At 59.3% G+C, this 19,076-nt stretch overlaps 3 protein-coding genes across 13 annotated transcripts; 1 reads left to right on the top strand and 2 right to left on the bottom strand.

Moving 5' to 3' along the window:
- Nucleotides 1–676: 676 nt before the first annotated feature.
- On the bottom strand, nt 677–9,298 carry PLPPR2 (phospholipid phosphatase related 2). Of its 4 annotated transcripts, none has more exons than XM_043586592.1 (10): nt 8,695–9,298; nt 7,388–7,508; nt 6,502–6,581; nt 5,634–5,822; nt 5,379–5,514; nt 4,272–4,543; nt 3,170–3,346; nt 2,476–2,598; nt 2,124–2,175; nt 677–1,990 (listed from the first exon to the last, which is right to left on the bottom strand). In XM_043586592.1, exons 1-10 carry the CDS (start codon nt 8,914–8,916, stop codon nt 1,647–1,649), a joined length of 1,716 nt encoding a protein of 571 aa, XP_043442527.1. In that variant the 5' UTR covers nt 8,917–9,298; the 3' UTR covers nt 677–1,646. The 4 variants fall into 4 exon arrangements, with proteins under 4 accessions (XP_043442527.1, XP_043442528.1, XP_043442530.1 ...); XM_043586593.1 differs by having other exon boundaries at nt 5,634–5,818; nt 8,695–8,808; XM_043586594.1 differs by having other exon boundaries at nt 1,952–1,990; nt 2,492–2,598.
- Nucleotides 9,299–9,425: 127 nt separating this feature from the next.
- On the bottom strand, nt 9,426–15,749 carry CCDC159 (coiled-coil domain containing 159). 4 transcript variants are annotated; one of them, XM_043586597.1, is made up of 13 exons: nt 15,540–15,749; nt 14,008–14,123; nt 13,673–13,896; nt 12,689–12,722; nt 12,310–12,398; nt 12,131–12,212; nt 11,737–11,932; nt 11,046–11,131; nt 10,891–10,967; nt 10,426–10,547; nt 10,112–10,194; nt 9,646–9,759; nt 9,426–9,492 (listed from the first exon to the last, which is right to left on the bottom strand). In XM_043586597.1, the coding sequence occupies exons 1-13, from the start codon at nt 15,548–15,550 to the stop codon at nt 9,488–9,490; spliced, it is 1,239 nt and encodes a 412-aa protein (XP_043442532.1). In that variant the 5' UTR covers nt 15,551–15,749; the 3' UTR covers nt 9,426–9,487. The 4 variants fall into 4 exon arrangements, with proteins under 4 accessions (XP_043442532.1, XP_043442534.1, XP_043442533.1 ...); XM_043586599.1 differs by having other exon boundaries at nt 11,046–11,113; XM_043586598.1 differs by having other exon boundaries at nt 15,533–15,629.
- Nucleotides 15,750–15,835: 86 nt separating this feature from the next.
- On the top strand, nt 15,836–18,272 carry TMEM205 (transmembrane protein 205). Of its 5 annotated transcripts, none has more exons than XM_043586603.1 (4): nt 15,836–15,951; nt 16,511–16,619; nt 16,725–16,888; nt 17,907–18,272. In XM_043586603.1, exons 2-4 carry the CDS (start codon nt 16,520–16,522, stop codon nt 18,210–18,212), a joined length of 570 nt encoding a protein of 189 aa, XP_043442538.1. In that variant the 5' UTR covers nt 15,836–15,951; nt 16,511–16,519; the 3' UTR covers nt 18,213–18,272. The 5 variants fall into 5 exon arrangements, with proteins under 5 accessions (XP_043442538.1, XP_043442539.1, XP_043442540.1 ...); XM_043586604.1 differs by having other exon boundaries at nt 15,918–16,031; XM_043586605.1 differs by lacking the exon at nt 15,836–15,951 and adding an exon at nt 15,955–16,045.
- The last annotated feature ends 804 nt before the right edge of the window (nt 18,273–19,076 follow it).

Raw genomic sequence — 19,076 nt, 5'->3', positions numbered from 1 at the left:
TGGCACACAGTAGCTGATCCATAGTGTTTGTTGAATGAATGAGTGAATGAATGAATGAATGAATGAATGAAATAAGGGGGGAAGGGAAGCAGATAACCCTTTCCTGGCTCCGGAATAACTCCATGGCCCGAATGGCCTGTCTGAAGCCCCTCAGACCCGCAGTGGGTTGTGGGGAGGTCTGTGCCTCCATGCCCCTCCTACCCTCCTGGTTTCCACTGGGTCCTCAAGGGTTGGGTCTCAGCACAACCTCACAGTCAGAACCCTTGCTCTCATCCATGAAGCCAGGTTTTGGCATGGGGGTCCTAGTGCCCTCACCCTATTCCCCAGGTCCTCTGCACCTGACCATAGTCAAAAACAGGCCAACTGCCTGGAGGAGGCGGTCGTGTGAGGCTGCTCACCATGTGTTTGTGTGCCTTACATGTGGCACTGTCTGCGTTTGACAGATGAAGAAACAAGAGAACGGAGAGGTTAATGAACTTTCTTGAAGTCACGCGACCAGGAAATGCTGAGCCAGGATTTAAACCCAAGCCGCTGGCTCAATGGCCCCACACTGCTTTTCCACATCCCTCTCAGATACGCTGTGACAATAAACCCTCGCCCAACCTCACCTACAGACCCACAATTAAAGTCTTCCACACCCCAACACCTGGGGGAGGAGGAAGGCAGGTGGCCAAACTTCTGTTACAAACAGGTCTTTATTAAAGATAAGGTGGGGGCAGGAAAGGGGGGCAGTATCTCCTCTGCCCACTGCCTTTGGCTGCCTGGGGCAGGGGAGCCCTCTCTGCTCCACCCATGCCCCCCATGATGGCACATCTGCATGAGGCTGGAGCCCGGGGTGGGGGCAGTGTAAAGAACAGGGACAGACTCCAAGGCAAAAAAAAGTCCCTCCCACAGCCCTAATAACAGAGGGGTTTGAGGTGACCTGGGCACAGACAAGGGGAGAGACAGCACCCTGAACCCCAAAACCTCTGAACTGGGGCAAGCCCTGTGTAAGTTGGGAGTTAGGAGGGACTGAGTGAGAGGTTGCACATGGGGGAGGGGCTGAGAGAGGAAGGGGTGCTCCAAGAACCCTGCCACGGGGGAGCCTGCCCCCCATTCTCCAGCTGGACTCTCTGATTCTGAGAGAGGACCCAATGACACAGGATGACCCCATCTCCCTCCTCTCCTCTGCACATGCTTAGACATTGGCGGTCCCCCATTGACTGGAATCATACCCACCCATCCTAGAAGTTCTGAAAACCAAGGACTCCTACTGGTTGTTCAGACACTGAACACAAACTGGAGTTACCCTCTTGCCTGAGGATTCTAAGACGTGAGGGGAGGCTCCATTGGCTGGAGTAAACTCCTTTTGAGTAGAAGTTTTAGAACTGGGGACTCCCATTGGCTCAGCAATGGCCAATGGCGTCAGGTTTGGGCCCTAAAAGAGCCATCCTGGGGGCAAGGGCCCACCTCCCAGTTATGCCCACTTGGATGTTCCAGAGGGCAAGAGAGGCAGGGGCCCCCCAAATGTCCTTCCAGCCAGCCTCTAACATCTAGGCCTGGCTGGTTTGTGCACAGGGGGCTTTGGCACTCACATGGCACACGCACACTCACGTGTGGCAGGGAAGGAATGGGGACCTGGAAGATTCTGGGTGGGTGGTGGGGCCTCACAACAGGTGGTCACGGCTGGCAAACAGGTAAGGGCTGAAGTTGTCCCGGTGGAAGGGGGAGGGATAGAGTCCACTAAGGGTGTACAGGTCCCGAAGCAGGGGTGTGGGCAGAAGCAGCTTCCGACCACGTCCACCACCCCCACCCGGCCCCCCAGGCCCAGGGGAGGAGGGTGAGGGGCCCTGGCTGGGGGTTGGTGCTGGCAGGGGCAGGGGCAGAGGCAGGGGCGTCGGCTCAGACCTCAATCGAGGGCGGGGCACACGGGGCGACGAACACATGGCTGGAGCCCTGGAGGACACGCAGCTGGGGATCAGGTGGCCACGGCGGGCACAGTTCTGCGACTCTGGGGGTCAGGGTCAGAGGTCAGGGGATCAGAAAGCTTGGGAGGGGGCCACAAGAGCATAGGCGAGACCTCTGTGGCAGTGACTGGGACCTGGCAGTCCCCCCGGTTATCCCCCCACCCCCTCGACACTCACTGGATGGGGTGAGCCGTGCCGGTGTCGAATGCGGCCTGCAGGCCTCGGGTTCCTGAGACAAAGAGGCAGAGGGAAGGGGCTAGCGGCCCCCTGGGCCCCACCGGCCACAGCCATGAGGGGCTCTTTGGGGAGAGAGCCCAATGGAAAAGACAACTAGGGTTTTCCAGATTAACCATGACACATTCTTCTATTTTGTGTGACTGTCCCCCAGGACCTAGGTCCACAAAGACGAGCAATCCCTTTATCTCCCTGTGGCCCAGAGACCCCCACCTCTTGCCCGAATTCCTTGCCTCCTTGGTCCCCCTCCACCCACCACCCTCTCCAGCCGGGAGCAGACCCCGGCCCCCCTTACCTGGGCCACACTTAACTTTTCGAGGGGGCTGTCCATGGTGGGGGCTTGGCCCAGGTCTTCCCAGGGGGAGAACCTTCGGCCAGAGGGCCGCCGGCTCTGGAAGTTGTGTACAACGCAGGTGACCTGGGGCAGAGGGAGAGGTGCATTCGAAGCCTGAAGCCAATACTGTAGGCGTTGTGTAAATACCATCCCCAGTTTTCAGATCGGGAAACTGAGGCTCAGTTAACCTCAGTTAACATTTTAGCAGTACATTTATGTGCCAGGCCCTGTTCTTTCTACTTTACTAAGAGGTAGGTACTATTATTATTTATCCCACAGGGCCACGACTAGGGCGAGACAAGTAGAGCTAAGTCGTGCAAGGACAGGATCTGATCGTGTCTTTAAGTTTTCGATGCTTGGGACATTATGTGTTTTTGCACTCATTGTGATTTTTAAAAATATTTCATTAAGACATTATCTTCCTTGATTACTGTTTTGGTGCCCCCTTAAATTCTGCATTCATAGCGAGGACCTCACTCTACTTACCCTCATCCTGTTATCCCATTTCACAGATGAGAAGAACATCTAGGCAGGGTGAGGGTAAGGGACTTGCCCAAGGTCACACAGAGGCCACACCCTTCACTATCATGTGGTCCTGCTTCTCGGGTCAGAGCTGACAGAGGGTCTCCCGTATCGGGATGGATGGATGGCTCACCAGAAAGGTTGCGATGGCAGCGCCTGTCAGGAAGCCGGCCAGCACGTCAGACCAGTGGTTGCGGTACTCGGCCACGCGGACCACGCCCACCAGGAAGGCGGGGCACAGCAGGGCCAGGCAGAGCGAGGGTTTGACCAGGCGGGAGCCCTTCACTCGGAACACAAGCGTCACGTACATCTGCAGGAGCCAACCAGTCAGGGGACACAGTGCAGTTTGCCGAACCCGGATACGGCATTCCGGGCTGGGGGCGTGGCCAGAATCTCTAGGAACGGCGTTGGGGCAGGAGGCTGCGGCCAGGGGCTCCAGGGAACAGAATCAGGGGAACGGGAGTTCGGGAATGGAGTCGTGAACTCCCAGTGGGCCCTTGGAGGGATGGGGGAGTGGCCAGGGCACCAAAGAGCAGAGGACAGAGTCTGGGGCCCAGGTCTCCCCAGGACCAGTCAGAGACAGGGGAAGACGCTTGCTAGGTTAACACAAAGCTTCAGGCCCAAAGGGTGTAGTCAAGGCTCAGGGGGCAGGTCCAAGAACTCCAGGAGGTGGAATCCCCAAAGCCCCGGACCACTGACAAGAATAGAAGCTAGTCACGAACACCGGAAAAAGGAGTCAAAGCAACAGGACGTGCGAACCAGGGAAAAGCAGGGGACAAAGGAAGTCCCAGTGGGTCAAGTCAGGGACATGGCCACATCAACAAAGGGCAAGGACAAAAAGGCTCCTGGGGACCAAGTTGAAAGCACCTCTGTCCAGTCTCCCAGCCAGTATCTAGCACCTGTAGCATCATGGGGACATGGCTAGGCTCCCGGAAACGGAGTCCAGTGTTCCAGGAACAGCGTTTTGGTCCCGCAGGGTGGAGCCAACAGCCTCCTTTGAGTACAGCGTTCCTGGGTCAGGCAGCGTGGCCAGACCCAAAAGGGGCAGTCACGAACACAGCAATAAACTCAGACTCTGGGACCGGCCATCCAGAGGGGTGGGGCCACCCTAGGGACCGTATCACAGCACCGGGGCATGACCTTACCCTGGGAAGGAATCAGAGGCTCCAGCCCAGGGTGGCCTCCTACCCACTGGCCGCCCCCCCCCCCTTTTGTGCCCCTATTTTGGGGCTCACCGCTGTGTAGGTGACCGCGTAGGCGCAAAGGGCAGCATCCTTGCAGGGGAAGGCACGGCGCGCAGCGGCCACCAGGCTGGGGCTGCCGGCACAGGCACCCTGGTCGGTGACGAAGCGGTCGGGCCCCGGCCTGTCGGGCGAAGGCGGTGGGCAGCCCAGGGCCGTGTAGTTGGGGCGACACACGGACAGGAAGTGCGGTGTGGGGTTTCCGGTCACCACCTGCCCAGCGTTGGCGAAGATGGTTGTGGTGAAGAGGCCGAAGGAGTAGACTCCTGGGGGTGGGGTGGGAGACAGGGTTCGTGCTGGGCCCCTGAGATGCCAGGGGCCCGCCTCCTGCGAGTCCCTATGGCTCATCTGGGCGTCCTGTCTCCTTGCTGCTGCGACCGTCATTAAAGCACAGCTGAGAATCCTCCTAAAGCCACATCACCTTACAGCTGGGCCAAGGTCCTCTTCCCTTGATGGCACTCTGAGCATCTTGCCTCTCTCTTGGATTGCTGCCATATCAGGAGGGGGTCCGCCCCTGGGACCCCCATATATCCAGGCCCAGGACCCCTCAACAGCATTACATCAGGATTGGGCCTATGCCTGGAACCTCCTAGGACTATCCTGATGGCATTTCTGGGCCTTTCTGCACCTGTCCTGGACTCACTGAGCCGATCACTTTTTCCCCGGACGAACAATTAGCCAGAGCTGTATCTGTAGCCTTCTGTCACAGACGCCACCGTTTGGGATGAGCTCTGCCCCTCTCCTACATTTCTCCGCCACTTGTGGCTGGGATCGCCCTTAAAGCACAGTGGGATCTCACCGTCCTGTTCAGGGTGCGGTGGAAGGTGGGATGGTATTTGGGCTGGGCCTGTGTCCCCCTTTTTTGCCTTGAGATTCTCCCTGTAGCAATCTGGGAGCCCTCCCGGTTGCCATCGTGGTTGGCTTAGGCCCCACCCATGTCCCTAGAACCCCCATCATGCCTGGCCTCAGCCCAAGTCCCCTTTTGCTCCAGGAAGTCACCATCATGAGAGTTCTAGGCCCTCTGCCCTATAAACTTCTTATTATGGCTGAATCTGGCCCATGTTTCCTTTGCACAGCCGACCGGCTGGCCATGTCACTCACCCAGGAAGCGGACCAGCCTCCGCAGTGGCGGACTGAAGCGGCAGCAGGCCCCTGACACGATGGTGCTCTCCCCAATGATGGGGACAGCGGAGGGTGGCGCGGGGAAAAAGGCACGCGCCAGCTCCCCCAGCAGGATCTGTGGGCAAGATCAAGGCAGGGTCTTCCTGGCCTTCAAATCCAACCCTCCTCCCACCCCAACACCTCCACCTCGTCCTCCCGCTGCCTGGGCCTGCCCAAGGCTACCCCCAGTCTCACCGTGAGGGTGGGCCCAGCAGTGACTAGGGCATAGATGAGAGCAGGAGGCACTCGGCTGGCAGCCTCAGGCCCCGGGTAAGGCTTCGCATAGGTACTGTCATAGCAGAAGAACCCCTGGGTGTGCACGGGGAAGGTGTCCGTGAACTCCAGGCGGTAAGCGAGCAGGACCACGATGCCCAGAAGCACTGACTGCCACCCAGTCATGGCGGAGAGATAGAGAGAGAAGAGACAGGGTCAGGTCCAAGCTGGGGCCGTGGTGAGAGACAGAGATGGGGGGGGGGGGGGGGGGGGGGGGGGGGAAGAGACAGAGAGATCAAGACTGAGAGAGATAAAAAGGGTGAGAGAGAGCGAGAGAGAGGTGGAGAATGGTCAGGGCCTGGCAGACACAAAAAGATGGAAACAGAAGGTGGGAGAGGAGGGGAGGGGAAGGGAGAAGAGAAAGAGAAGGGACTCATAGAATGGGAAGGAAAGAGGAGATGAGATTAGGGAGAGCGAGAGTGAGGACTGGGCCAGGGCTCAGACCAGAGAGAAGGGTCAGTCGGTGGGGGGAGGACAGACCAACAGGGGAGAAGATAAATAGTACAATCCTTGCTGGGGTGTCATGCTAACCCTCATCCGTGAATTATAATACATTTTACCTTCATAACCACGCTAGGAGAAAGGGACTCTATGTGCCTATTTGACAGACAAGGAAACTGAGGCTCGAGAGCAGGGTATGCGAGGTACCCAGGGTTCGGCGGGAAGGATGGACACAGCGGGATTCGAACTCTGGGAGTGTGGCTCCTGAACGCACCTCCTCCCCGCTGAGGGTCTGGGAGCAAGTCAGGGGGGCACGCAGGCGCAGGCAGAGAGTTCCCGGGTTCCTCACCTCCACGAAGACAAAGCAGGGAATGATGGAGAAACTCCTCTTCAGCTGAGGTCTCCCTCCTGCCATGGTGAAGGCCGGGCCTGCGGAGGTGGGGAGGGAATGGGGCGGCCAGGGCGGGGCCCAGGGGGAGGCTCTGGTCGCCTGGGCCCCTTAGGCCCCAACACTACCACAAAGGAGTCCCGGCTCCACCCACTGAGCCTCCTGGCCCGGACTCTGGACATCCAGGACGCTGCCCATCGGAGGCTCCGGCCTCCCCTGACCCAACGAGCGGTCAGCCTCTGCCAGGGATCCCAGAGGTTCTCCAGTGGTCTCCCCCGACAGCCCACAGAGGAGATTCAGACCCCATGCCTTTTAGGAGGGCCTTCCTCCTTACCCTGTAGGTCACCTCCCCTCGGCCTCTGGAAGAGGCTTCTTCCGCTTAATGGGACCCCTCCCCCACAGAGAAGGATCCATTTAGAAGGGATCTAGGCCCCCACTGGTTTTTAGGGGACCCCATCCTCTTTCTCCGTGTGCTTTATCAGGGACCCCCTGCTCCGTGGCCCCCACCCCTCCCAGGCTCCTCCTCTAAACGCCTTCCCCCATGGCCCATAGGAGCCTCTCTCTCCTGTCCCCATGGGCTGTGCCTAACTAGTTTGGGCTGATGGCCAGGCCCTCCTTCTCTCCCAGCTGCCTCTCCCTCTCCCCCTCTTCCCAGCCTGTCTGCTTCTCTGGATCATGAGGGGGCTATCTTCTCCCAACAAGCCCCCTCTCCCCAATATGTAACCTCAGTCCCCAGCACGGAGGGGCCAACACAGCCACACCTGCTCGACCCATTCTCCCAGGCTGACCTCACCTGCGAAAAGGCCCTATGGCTTCCCACAGGCCTCCGCCACACCCACAGACTCACAGCCGCTCCTGGCGGCCAGCAGGACGGGGACGGTCAACCCCATTGCACAGAGGTGGAAACTGAGGCCCAGGAAGGTGAGGGTAGGCACTCTGGGTCCAGTGCCCCATCCACGCAGCTTGCCCTGAAGTGTGACATGTGGGGTAAGGGTCACCAGACATCTCAGATGCGCACCTGGCCACGGCCCCTCACCCTTCCAGAGACACAACCACACGTGCTGGCATCCCTAGGGTACACAACTCAGCCACAGCCTCCGTGGCCAACACCACACACACGGCGCGGCGTCTGTCCATCCCACAAACAGGGATCCAGGGCCTGCCGGGTTTTAGGCACTTGGCTTGTGGTGAACAAGACGGGCCTGCTCATTCAGACAGGTGCCCAACACCCACTCGCACACAACGGTACACTCACACACACGGCACAGTGTGCACACGGCCTGTCACAGACACCCACACAGATCAAACAATCCCCCCCCCCCCACACACACACAGACTCAGGGACACAAGAGGAGGCCCTCCACACATTTCGCAGCCCCGCATACAGCCCCACACAAGCGCTCACCCCCGCCCCCCATCGTCAGGGACATACTGGCAGCACACTTCGGAGCCACATCCGAAAGAGTCACCACACACAGTGGGGGTCATCGGCCGGGCACAGCGTCACGCCCCCAATTGCCAGGCACTCAATGACAGCCACGCACATTAACCATCTCTCATCCACGCGGACACTCATAGGAGACGATGTCATCCACCAGCTCAGCCACACGGCTACACAAGGGCACATATACGGACCGTGACACGGATTTGCACGCCAAGCCACACAAGAGAGGCGCGTGATCACCGCCACACTGAAACATAGAAATGGGCCCCCCCACACCATCAGGAGGAACACACAATGGCAGTCATGTGCACACAACCACACAGCCACACACACCCTCAGAGTGATACCCCGTGACGACAGCCACACAACGACAGCCCCAAGAGACAGTCACACGCGCGCCACACAGGCATCGCCAAAGCCACACAATTGCAGTTACACAACCACACACTGATACATAATGACAACCACACAATCACAGTCACCCTCACCACCGCCGCTTGGCTTCTCGGGTCCGGGGTCCCCTCTCCACGCTCCCCTCCCCGAACCCGGTCCGCGAGCCCCAGCTCACTGCCTCCCCTCCCCCTCCCTGGGCTGGACCCACAGGGGACCCGACCCGCAGAAACTGAACCTTGGCCAGACAGACAGACCGAGGATCGGAAGCCCGCGAGAGGGGGGGGGAGCAGGGGGCGCCCCAAGCCCCTCTCCCTCACCGGGTCGAGGCTGTCACCGCCTGAGCCCCCGCTCCGCTTAGAAGTCACCCGGGCAGCAGGACGAACAGACGGACGGCAGGCCCGGCGGGCGGACGCGGAGATGGGAGACTCCGTCGGCCCCGCCGAGCCGCGCAGACTCAGCGAAGGGGCGAGGGGCGGGGCCTCCGGGCGCCTCATTTGCATAATCCTGTGAGGCGGGGACTCGAGGCGTCTTATCAGCATGGTCGGGCGGGGCCACCACCGTTGCTCTTGGGGACCCAGAGCGTTAGAACAAATTCGGGAGGGAATGAGGGCTGCAGGTGGAGGGAGAACTAGGTGGGGGGGGGGGGGGACGGGCGCTGAGGGGAAGAGGAGGGCAGGGTGTGAAAGGGTGACCCTGGGCCTCGACCCTCTCCCGGTGCCTCAGTTTCCCCTTTGGGGCAGTACAGGCAGCAGGCTGGATGGCCTGCCCCCCCCCCCCAAAGGAACTCTGGTGGCTAGTATAATAACGATCCCGTCTGGACACTCTTATCTGGACAGACTGACCCCTGACTTTGTTATATACTAAATCTGGCCTCACTCTGTCCCCGGACCCTAAGCCTACATATCCTGAACAGCCTCTGGGGTCTCCACACCGCCCCCAACCCTGGGAAGTAAACTAGGGTGGGGAAGCGGCGGGGGCGGGGGGGGGGGAGGATGTTGAGGATCATTCTCAGGCCTAGGAAGCAGCAGGAGCAAGTCCACAGGTGGAAGAGGGTCTTGGCTAGTTTATTTTCTCTCTGGAGGGGTCTTCAGGGAGAGCAGTCCCGGCTGCTCAGGCTGTGGAGAGAGAGTAGGGTCAGGGCCCGGCTTAGCCCAGAGGACCTCAGGGCTGGAGGTCAGGGAGCCGATGCCCCGGTGGGGAGCTGGGAGGGTCCGTTCCAGGGCGGGCCAAGAGGGGAAGGGTGGGGTAAGGCAAGGGGGGATCCGCACCAGGTGGGAAGGAGTGGCTCTTGTTGAACGGTGGCTGGGAAGGGTTCTGGTCTGAGTCTGAGTCCGAGTCCCAGGAGGGGAACAGAGGGCTCAGGCATCGGTGCCCCTTGTAGCCTGCAGGAGGGACAGGTGCAATTCTGGCCTTTTACCCACGAGCCCTGAGTGTGACCCTTGAGTGGCATCATGATCAGGGGCCAGTGGCCCTTGATTATGCCACTTGAATGTGACCCAACACGATACCAAAGTATGACCTCAGTGACCCCTGAATTTTACCCCACTGATCTTTTAAAAAGATCCCAGTGCCCCTGAGTGACCCCTGGATGGAAATCCTTAATACGACCCTAGAACAAGATCCAACAGATGTGGCCCCTGAACACAGCCTCTGAACGTGACCTCTATGTGTGTAACTGGAGAAGGAACCCCCCCACACCTCCCCCCTCCCCAGAGGGCATCTCATCCCCCTCACCCCTGAGGTTCCAGGCCCTGGGGCAGCCCCCTGCGGACATGGTGAAGCCATCAAAGGAGTTCTCCAGCAAGTGCACGGCGGACCTGCAGGGAGATGGGGAGGTGGGGGCCCTGGCGGACTCCAGGCTGCTCAGGGCTGGGGCAGGAGGGCCATGGTGGGGACACGGGTAGAGGTGAGTCTTGGCAGGAGAGGGACGTCTGGACTCAGGTGGGTTCTGGGTTCTGGTGGTCGCTGCTTGATCTGACTGGTGGGAGGGCGGGGGGGGGGGGCGGTGAGGGTCAGGAGTCAGAGGTTAGGTGGGAACAGGGCGTCACCATATGTCACTCAGCTCCTTTTGGAGGTCATCCCTCCAGGAGCCACTGCCTCCTGGTGGCATCTCCTCAGTCTCCGGCCAGTGGGAGGTCTCATGCCCCTGCTGCTTCATCTTGGTCAGGACCTGGGGCCGAGGTGGGGATGGGGGGCGGGGGATGTTAGTACAATAGTACTAACAATGGCCGTGGTGAAAAACGCTCACTGTGTATTACACGTCAGGCTGCCCTCAAAGCGTTTACCATCCGGTTCATGCAGCTACTCCTTCAGGTAGGGATGGACTGTTATGCCCATTATATGGATGGGGAAACTGAGGCCCAGAGAGATGAAGTGGCTTGACCACAGTCACATAGCAGTAAGTGGCAGAGCTGAGATTTGAACCCAGACCTTCCAGCCCCAGTCCTATGGAGGAGGCCGACAGAGATTCCCCCTGCCCCCAACCCCCACAGGGTCCCGTCCTCTCCGCTCACCTTGCGGCACTTCACCTGTGTCTTCTGCACCTTCTGGATGTTCATCAGGTTCTCCGTGATCTCGTCCTCCTGAGCCTCTGTAGGGGGGAGGGGACTCAGGGGGGCCAGAGCTGCAGAAGGACCCCCCCTCCTGGCTGTGGGCTCCGGGCACTCACGGAGCTTCTGATAGATGAAGGTCACCTCCTCCCGCACCAGTTCCAGCTCCTCCCACAGGAACTTCTTGCTGAGGGGACAGTGCAGCCTAGACCCACAGCCCCTGCTCAGCCTTCGGCCTCCTATTTCCTGGCCTTCTGCCCTCCCGTTTGCCAGCCTGACTCCTCAAGCCTCCAGCTCCCATGTTCCCATCTGGTCAACCACCCGCCCACACCCCCCCAGGGTCTGCCCCTTCCCGCAACCTGCCAGCCCACTTTGCCCCTCCTACAGCTACTCCCCCACCTCCAATCCTTCCCCCTCGTCCTCGCCTCCTGACCTCCGGCCTCCCTCCCGTTGCCTCAGCCTCTTGCTGCCTGGCCTCCGTCTCCCGCCTTCTGCCCCTCTGGCCTCCCATACTCTACTCCCATACCCTCAGCCTCTCCTCCCTCCGGTTTCCCAGGTCACCTCCAGATTCCTGATCCCCTGCTCTCTCTCCCCATCCCATCACCGGCTTCCTGTCTTCCCTGCCTTCTGGCCTCCGGCTTCCCACACACCCCTCCCCCCACCATTGCTTCACTGCCTCCTCATCCCCTCGCCTGTCTCCCAAGCCTTCCAGGGTCCTAGTCCCACCCGCCTCATCCCACCTTCCGTTCCTTCTCCCTGAGCCTCCCCCCCCGACAGCCATCTCCCACCTGCCCTCCTGACGATGCCCACCTGTCCCGGATCTCCTGGGCCAGCAGCTGCAGACAGCGAGTGGTGCGGGCCCTCTGTACCTCCTCACTGTCACGCAGGGTCCTCTGTAGCCCTTGCAGGCCTTGAGCCAGGGCCCCACACAGCTCCTGCCGTCCCTGCTCCACGCCCCACTTGTGTCGCTCCTTCTCTGCCTGGCGGCTCACGGGGCTCAGCACCTCTGCAGATGAGACTGGGATCTTGACTGAGCCCCCTCCACGCCTGCGCCCGGCTTTGAACCCAGCTTGCCCTATCCCTGGCCAGACCCTGACCCTGACCCTGACCCTAGACTCGCCCAACTTCTTTCACCTTGGGCTAACCCAGCTGACCTCAACAGGACCAGCCCCCAGCCTGACTTTGACCCTTGGCCCGTCCTCACCTTCAAGCTGTTGGATCTTGATTTGCTGCAGGCAGCTCTCCTTCTCCAACATGGTCACGGAGTGGTTTAGGAACTCGAAAGCCTGCGAGGAAGAGGTGGGGCTTGGGGACAGGGGCAGGGAGCGGGAGAAGAGGGCCAGAGGTTGGGAGAACAGGGCCAGGGGCAGAGGTGGCTCACACCTTGGTCTGGGCCTGTAGCTGGCTCTTGAGTGACTCCAGCTCGCATCGCAGGTGCTTCTGGGAGTCAGGAATCATCATGGTGGACTTAACTGCGAGCAGAGGCAAGAGTCAGCCGAGGCCAGGAGGGGTGGGGGCGGGGGCAAGGTGGGGTCAGGGGTCAGCAGAAACTCAGGGGAGAGCGAGGGGCAGGGGCAAAGTAAAGAGCTAGGGTCTGTGGAGGCGGAGGTAGAGAGGCAGGCGTGCGGGACAAGGTCAGGGGCAAAACTCCAGCTGATAAGTGGGCAGCAATGGCGTGGCTCCTCCCAGGCCGGGGCAGAGGGTGGAGGTAGGACCTGGCAGATCTTCCACACACGGTTGTGTTGGGAGGGAGGTTTCTCACCTTTGGCTTTGGGAGAGCTGGCCTCCAAGGGCTTCTAGGAAACAGGGACATGAGGGCAGTAGAAATTCATCTCTGTGTTTCTCCTTGCTCACCCCAACCCATTGTGTGTGGGGCTGGGCGTGAGTTGGGTCTGCTGAGTGCTGGGTGTCCCGGACCCTGCGTGCAGGCAAAGCTGCCTCTATGCACCTGTGCGCACCACCGCCCACCCCACCCCCACCCCCCGACCGGCCCACACACGGTCAGGGGTATACTCTTGCGCACACCCGGGGGCTGCCCCTGTATGACAGCACACGCCTGCAGAGCCCCGTCCCTGGCTTGGGCTCAGGCAACGGCCCTCCTCCTTAGGGGCAAATGACATAGGCCATGCCTATGGGGAGCTCCAGCAGCCCCGAAGCACAACCACGCACGATCATTGAAACACAGCTACAGCCACACAAGCTCGGACACAGCCATGCCCGCCAGGTGGTAACAGCCAGGGCATCCACCCGCCTCCATCTCAGACGCACGACCACAACCGCCACCATAGACACAATCACAGACAAGACCCCACAAAGAAACAATCATGCGTCCCTTCCATTCATCCCTTCATCCACTCATTTAAGACATTTTTGGGGCGCCTGGGTGGCTCAGTCGGTTGAGGGTCCGACTTTGGCTCGGGTCATGATCTCGCAGTCTGTGAGTTCGAGCCCCATGTCGGGCTCTGTGCTGACACCTCGGAGCCTGGAGCCTGCTTCAGATTGTCTCCCGCTCTCTCTGTCCCTCCCCCACTCATCCTCTGTCTCTCTCTGTCTCAGAAATAAATAAACATTAAAAAAAAAAAAAAGACATTTTTAGTGTGGGCCGGCTGAGCACCGGGTGCTGTTCTGGGTGCTGAAGACACACATCTTGAGGAGGACCCGTCCCCCTCCCCCATGGCTCCCTCCCTAAGTCCCGGAGCAGTAGACTGTGGTGTGGCCAGGAGGGGTTTCCCCGGGTGGGGGTGACCTTAGCGATGCTCTGATGCCTCTTCAGGTCCTGGTCATTACACTGCTCCTGTGAGTCTGGGCTCTGGATGAGAGGAGACCCACTCGACTGAGGCCCTGAGTCCCTCCCAGGCCTCCAGTCTATACTCCGCACTGTGTTCTCAGAAGCAGCTGGCCCCAAGATCTCTGGCTCTGGGGTCCTGGACCAGTGAATTGTATAGTCCAAGGTCTTGTCTGAGGAAGAGTCTGAACAGAGGGTGGGGGTGGGAGAATGAGGGGGTGAGGGCTTTCTGGGGCCAACCCAGAGCCCTCCAGCCCCTCCCAGCTCCCCAGCCCTAGGGACGCGCCTCAACAAACCCCAGTACTTGTCACACTTCCCGTTAGCAGGCAAACACACGTTGGAGGGCAAGGGAGATGAGGAGCAGGGCAGAGAGTAGTCAGGGTCCTGGGGTAGGCCAGCCAGGAGAGGGTCGCTTCAACAAGGGGGGGACAGGGGGCTGCCCTGAGACCAGCCCCCATGTCCTGACACCCCCAGACCTTCCCTAATACCCCAGAGAGGCCTCAGCCCTGAACCCAAGGCCTCCCAGTTATGGCAGGAGCAGAAGCTGGATGAAAGATGATCCCAGCCCCAGGCACTGGCTGGGTAGTGAGAAGGATCCAGAAGACCCCCCACAGGAGAAAGTGAGGCCTCAGAAGAGCCTAAAAGCAAAAAAGGATCTTGGCATTGGGCACTAAAGGAAGGGCATTCCCGGCAGGGAAGAGCGTGTTGCAAAAACATGGAGGTGTGGAACCGCGTGCTCTGTGCTGGTAAATTCAGGATGGCTAAGGTAGGGTCCAAGAAGAAGCGGGAGGTTAGCAGGGCAGCTCAAGCAAGGCACTGAAAGCCAAGCAGGGAAGTTTAAAAACACAGCTCTCGGTGTTCATGCCCCCTGTTCATGCCCCCTGTTCAACATTCCAGTGTTGTCAGGTCTGGTACAGATGGAGACCTGGGGCAGGTCTGCCTGGACAAACTCCCAGGCGAAAGGCATTCTGTCCTGAGTCACATTCAGCCAAAAAGCCCACACCCCAGGGCTTTTCCTTCTGCCCTTGCTGGGTTGGCTGGTGCCCTTCCTCTGGCCCAGTCCTCCTAAAAGACTCCTCTATGCCCTTCACAACTCTACTCAGCATTTGCTTTGTAAAATCTTCCTTAGTCTTTTTTTTTTTTTTAAGCTCATATTTTCTGAGCACCGCACTGAGTGCTGGGCACCACCATAAGCACTCACTGGGTCTTTATACCCATTTTGCGATATAGGAGCTTTTCTTCTGCCCGAAATGTTCTAGGCTACCCCTTCAAGAATCACTGTCTCGGGAGGCCCGCACTTCCAGAGGCAGTAGAGCATGATGATTAAGCGAGGAGACTCTCGGGCTGGGTGGCCTGGGTTCGAATCCTAGCTCTGCCCCTTCCTGGCTGTGTGATGTTGGAGAGTTATTGAACCTCTCTCCATGCCTCGGCGTCCCCAGCTATAAAAATGGGATGTCATACTATCCACCTTGCTGGGTTATTGTGATTAAGTAAATTAATCTATGCCAGTGCCTGACATACAGCAGTGGGCAACTGTCCTCCCACGTCACGCTGAGAACCTGGGAAACCATAGGAGCCCTGGGAGGCTTGAAGGGAAAAAGGAAAGATGCATTTCTGAGCCCCAACTGCGGGCAGGTCCCCAGTCGAGCCCCCCTCCCTTCCCCATAACCTTCCTCCTACCCCTCCCACATCATCTGTTTCTCCCGCTGTCCCCGGGAGAATTCTTGGAGGAAGGGGGCGGGGTCATTAGCCTGAGCCCCGCCCTCCGGACCGAGAATCCTGCGCCCTCCTGGCTCCCTACCCCCTTCCACCCCCACCTATCACATACCACCTGCTCATGCTCTCCCCTCAGGGACCGCAAAGCCAGTCCCCAGCTGTGACGCTGAAATTTGATCCCGTGGGGACACCATCGCATTAAAACGCGCAAAGCCTAAAGGTAGAGTCACAGAGAGGGGTGTGGCTGACATTTTAGCTCCGCCCCCTCCGATGCAGCCAAAGGCCTCATTGGCGCCTTCCTGCTTCCGCCGATCTTAGGAGCCGCGGTGTAATTGGATAAAATCTAGTCGACGGGGCGGGATTCCAGGCTGGTTTCCGCTAATCGATTAGTCAATATCTAAGAGGGTGGTGCGGGGGGCGGCAGATCTAAGATCCAATTGGCTTCGGACTTCGCTGGGAGGCGGGATGAATTCTTGAGAGGTGGCTGACGAGGTCTGCGGGCTACCTAGGAGCGCGGGAGTGAGGTAGCAAGCCCAGGCCACCTGCCCTACGAGATACGGCCTGGGTGCCTCTGTTCTCGGACTCCTGGGTGCTGCGGGTTGAGGTCTGGGTGCAGTGGTAGGGTCGGTGTCCTCGGGATGAGATTTGAGGTTTCCCAGGATTCGACGGGATCTCCGGGGGTGCTATGGGGATCTTCGTAGTGATATCCGGGATCCTGAGATGAGAACAGGGGTCTTTACTGTCAGAATTAGGTCCCTGAGCTGACTGGGGGGAATCACTAGGAAGACCTCTGAATACCCAGGGCTGTGAATTTGTACTCCTGGGCCTAACTGAAATTTTCAGCTGTCGGAGGCGGCGTGGATGCTGGGGTCCAGAGAGCCTGAGATCTTGAAGGCTGACCTTTGGAGAGATGGGGTTGGAGGTTGTCACAGGACTGTTCTGGGTCCTCCCCACTCCCATTCCCCGGGCTGGTATCCCTTGATCTCTGCTGGGTTGGCGGTGACCCTGGCCTTGAGCAGGCTCACAGGCTGAAGGCCATGGGGCAAAGGTAAAATTCTGAGCCACCCGGTGCCTCTTTCCCAGGCCTGCAGGATGGAGGAAAGTGGGAATCCAGGAAGCCTGATTAAGATGGTCCATCTACTGGTCTTGTCAGGGGCCTGGGGCATGCAAATGTGGGTGACCTTCGTCTCAGGTAGGCACCCTCCACCTGGACATCATGGGTGCCCGGGGTGGAGACAGGAATGGGGGGGGGACCTGGAACCGTCCTAACAGGTGTGTGGTCCCTTGTACCCCACAGGCTTCCTGCTTTTCCGAAGCCTTCCCCGACATACCTTCGGCCTCGTGCAGAGCAAACTCTTCCCTTTCTACTTCCACATCTCCATGGGCTGTGCCTTCATCAACCTCTGCATCTTGGCTCCACAACATGCCTGGGCTCAGCTCACATTCTGGGAAGCCAGCCAGGTATGCGGGCTTGGGCTCCACTGCCCTCTGGAGACTCGTTCCCGAGACCCCACTGAGCACCTATGGCTATACCTTTGTGAGAACTAAAAACAAAAACAAAAACAAAAAACAAGCCACTGCACCTTCCTGGTGGGTACAAAGCTGGGCTCTGGATACCCTTGAGCAGTGCACAGCCTGCACAACCATCGCTAGTAGCCCTGTCTATCCCCCAGCGTCTCTCTGCTGGCTGCTGCTCCCTCTCTTTTCCCTGGCTAGGCCTGTTGCCAAGTTGTGGTGACTCAGCTGGGTTGGGGCAGTGACCCCAGCTCATTGTTTAAAAACCAGCCCGACTGGGAATTTACAGTTCCCCACTCCCATCCACACTTTTTCCCAGCCACAAGGCAGGGAACCATCTCTGCATCTCATATTTCTCTATCCTGCCCTCCCCCTGCCCCCCCCCCCCATTATGTTCCGCAGCTGTAGGCAGGTGAGGCCTGACAAAGGTTTCCAGAATAATCCCACTGAGACAGGGTAGGACTATCTGTAACTAGAATTTACAGGACTTTCTCTTCGCTCCCTGTGGGCCCAGTCTCGGCTTCTGGAGTCTGGGCGGGGTTCACAGAGGAGATGGACCCCGTCTTCGTCTCTCTTTGGGGGGGGGGAAGGTTATGGTGTTCTGTCTCTGTTTGGGAAAGAGAGGTTCTGCCCTGAGATGCCCCCAGTTTGGGGGAACAGGAAGGGAGGAGACAAGGCTGTGTTGTGGAAACTTCCAGTCTGGGTATCGGAGGAGGAGAGGCTCAGAAGGTGTTGGGGGGAACAGAGGAGACAGTGATAGAGCCTTTCCTTAGGAGCTGCTGGCCTCAAGGGTTTGAGAGCCAGAGCTCCGTTTGCGGCCTCTAGACTGGGTTCGGGGAAGGAGAGGGAGGCCTTCGCTTTCACCTAATGCTGTCTCCCACCCCCCTCTGGGCTTCTAAGGACGCAGGGGGACCCCTCCTGCCTCCTGCGCGTGACTCACCTTGCCCTTCCACCACCCCGCCAGCTCTTCCTGCTGTTCCTGAGCCTCACGCTGTCCACCATCAACGCCCGCTGGCTAGAGCCCCGCACCACGGCCGCCATGTGGGCCCTGCACGCAGTGGAGAAGGAGCGGGGCCTGGGCGGGGAGGTGCCCGGCAGCCACCAGGGCCCCGACCCCTACCGCCAGCTGCGGGGACAGGACCCCAAGTACGGTGTCCTCCGCCAGATCTTTTTCCACTACCACGGCCTGTCCTCCATGTGCAACCTGGGCTGCGTCCTGAGCAACGGGCTGTGTCTTGCAGGCCTCGCCCTGGGCCTCAGTAGCCTGTAGCACCCGCTGCCTCTCTGGCCCTGCTGAGGGCCCCGGTGTCAATAAACACTTCTTTGGAAACGGCTGCTGTCATTTTTCTCCCAACCGGAAAGCTGGCAGAGGCGGGGGCCAGGGTAGAGCCTCGCGACCTCCTTCCCGCGGCCTGATGATTCGGGATGTTACCATCACAGCCCCCAAGCTCTTCCCATAACAGGGCCCATTGACTGGGCTCCTCCGTGTGCCGGACACGGCACTGACCGTTGCACAAACCGTGTCTTATTGTAACAACGGCTGGTTCTGATCCCTAGGGAACAATCGTATTTCCCGCCCCCCCCCCCCCCCCGACATCGGGAAGGCCACAGGACTTGCCAAAGCCACGGAAATGTGAAGAGTCACGGGCGTGGGAGCCCATGCACGGTTAGCCACATTTTCCCCTTCACCACAATGACCAGGGCGAGTGAGAAGCACGCTTTGGATGTTGAGTGCCATGGAGATTTGGGGACTGCTTGTCACTGATCCCACGCGGCCCTTCCTGAATCGTGCGTGCCCCACCGGCACGTGATAGCCCTGAGAGGGAGCTCCTACTGTTCCTGGAAGCAACAGGGGACCCGGAGAAGTGGCTTCAGGTGCAGTTACTGGGGTATGGATCCCAGCAAAGCCTGCAGATCCTCTCATGGCTTGAAGAAAAACTCTGGGGCCTCAGCTGGGCCTGGATGCCAAGTGTGTCCCGCAAGGGACTGCCCGGCTCTGAACCTCCATTTCCTTATCTGTAAAAGGTTTTAATTCTAAGGGCCCGGAAGTGTATTTCGCAGGGACTAGCCGGCTTTAGGGTCAGGGTTTGCACTTTACAAGCACTGTCTCCGATCAGAGCCTTCACACAGCGCT

The sequence above is a fragment of the Prionailurus bengalensis genome, chromosome A2 (assembly GCF_016509475.1).
Source record: "Prionailurus bengalensis isolate Pbe53 chromosome A2, Fcat_Pben_1.1_paternal_pri, whole genome shotgun sequence".
Lineage (NCBI taxonomy): Eukaryota > Metazoa > Chordata > Mammalia > Carnivora > Felidae > Prionailurus > Prionailurus bengalensis.
The sequence above is the reverse complement of the archived record's forward strand: the minus strand, read 5'-3'. Positions and strand labels throughout refer to the sequence as shown.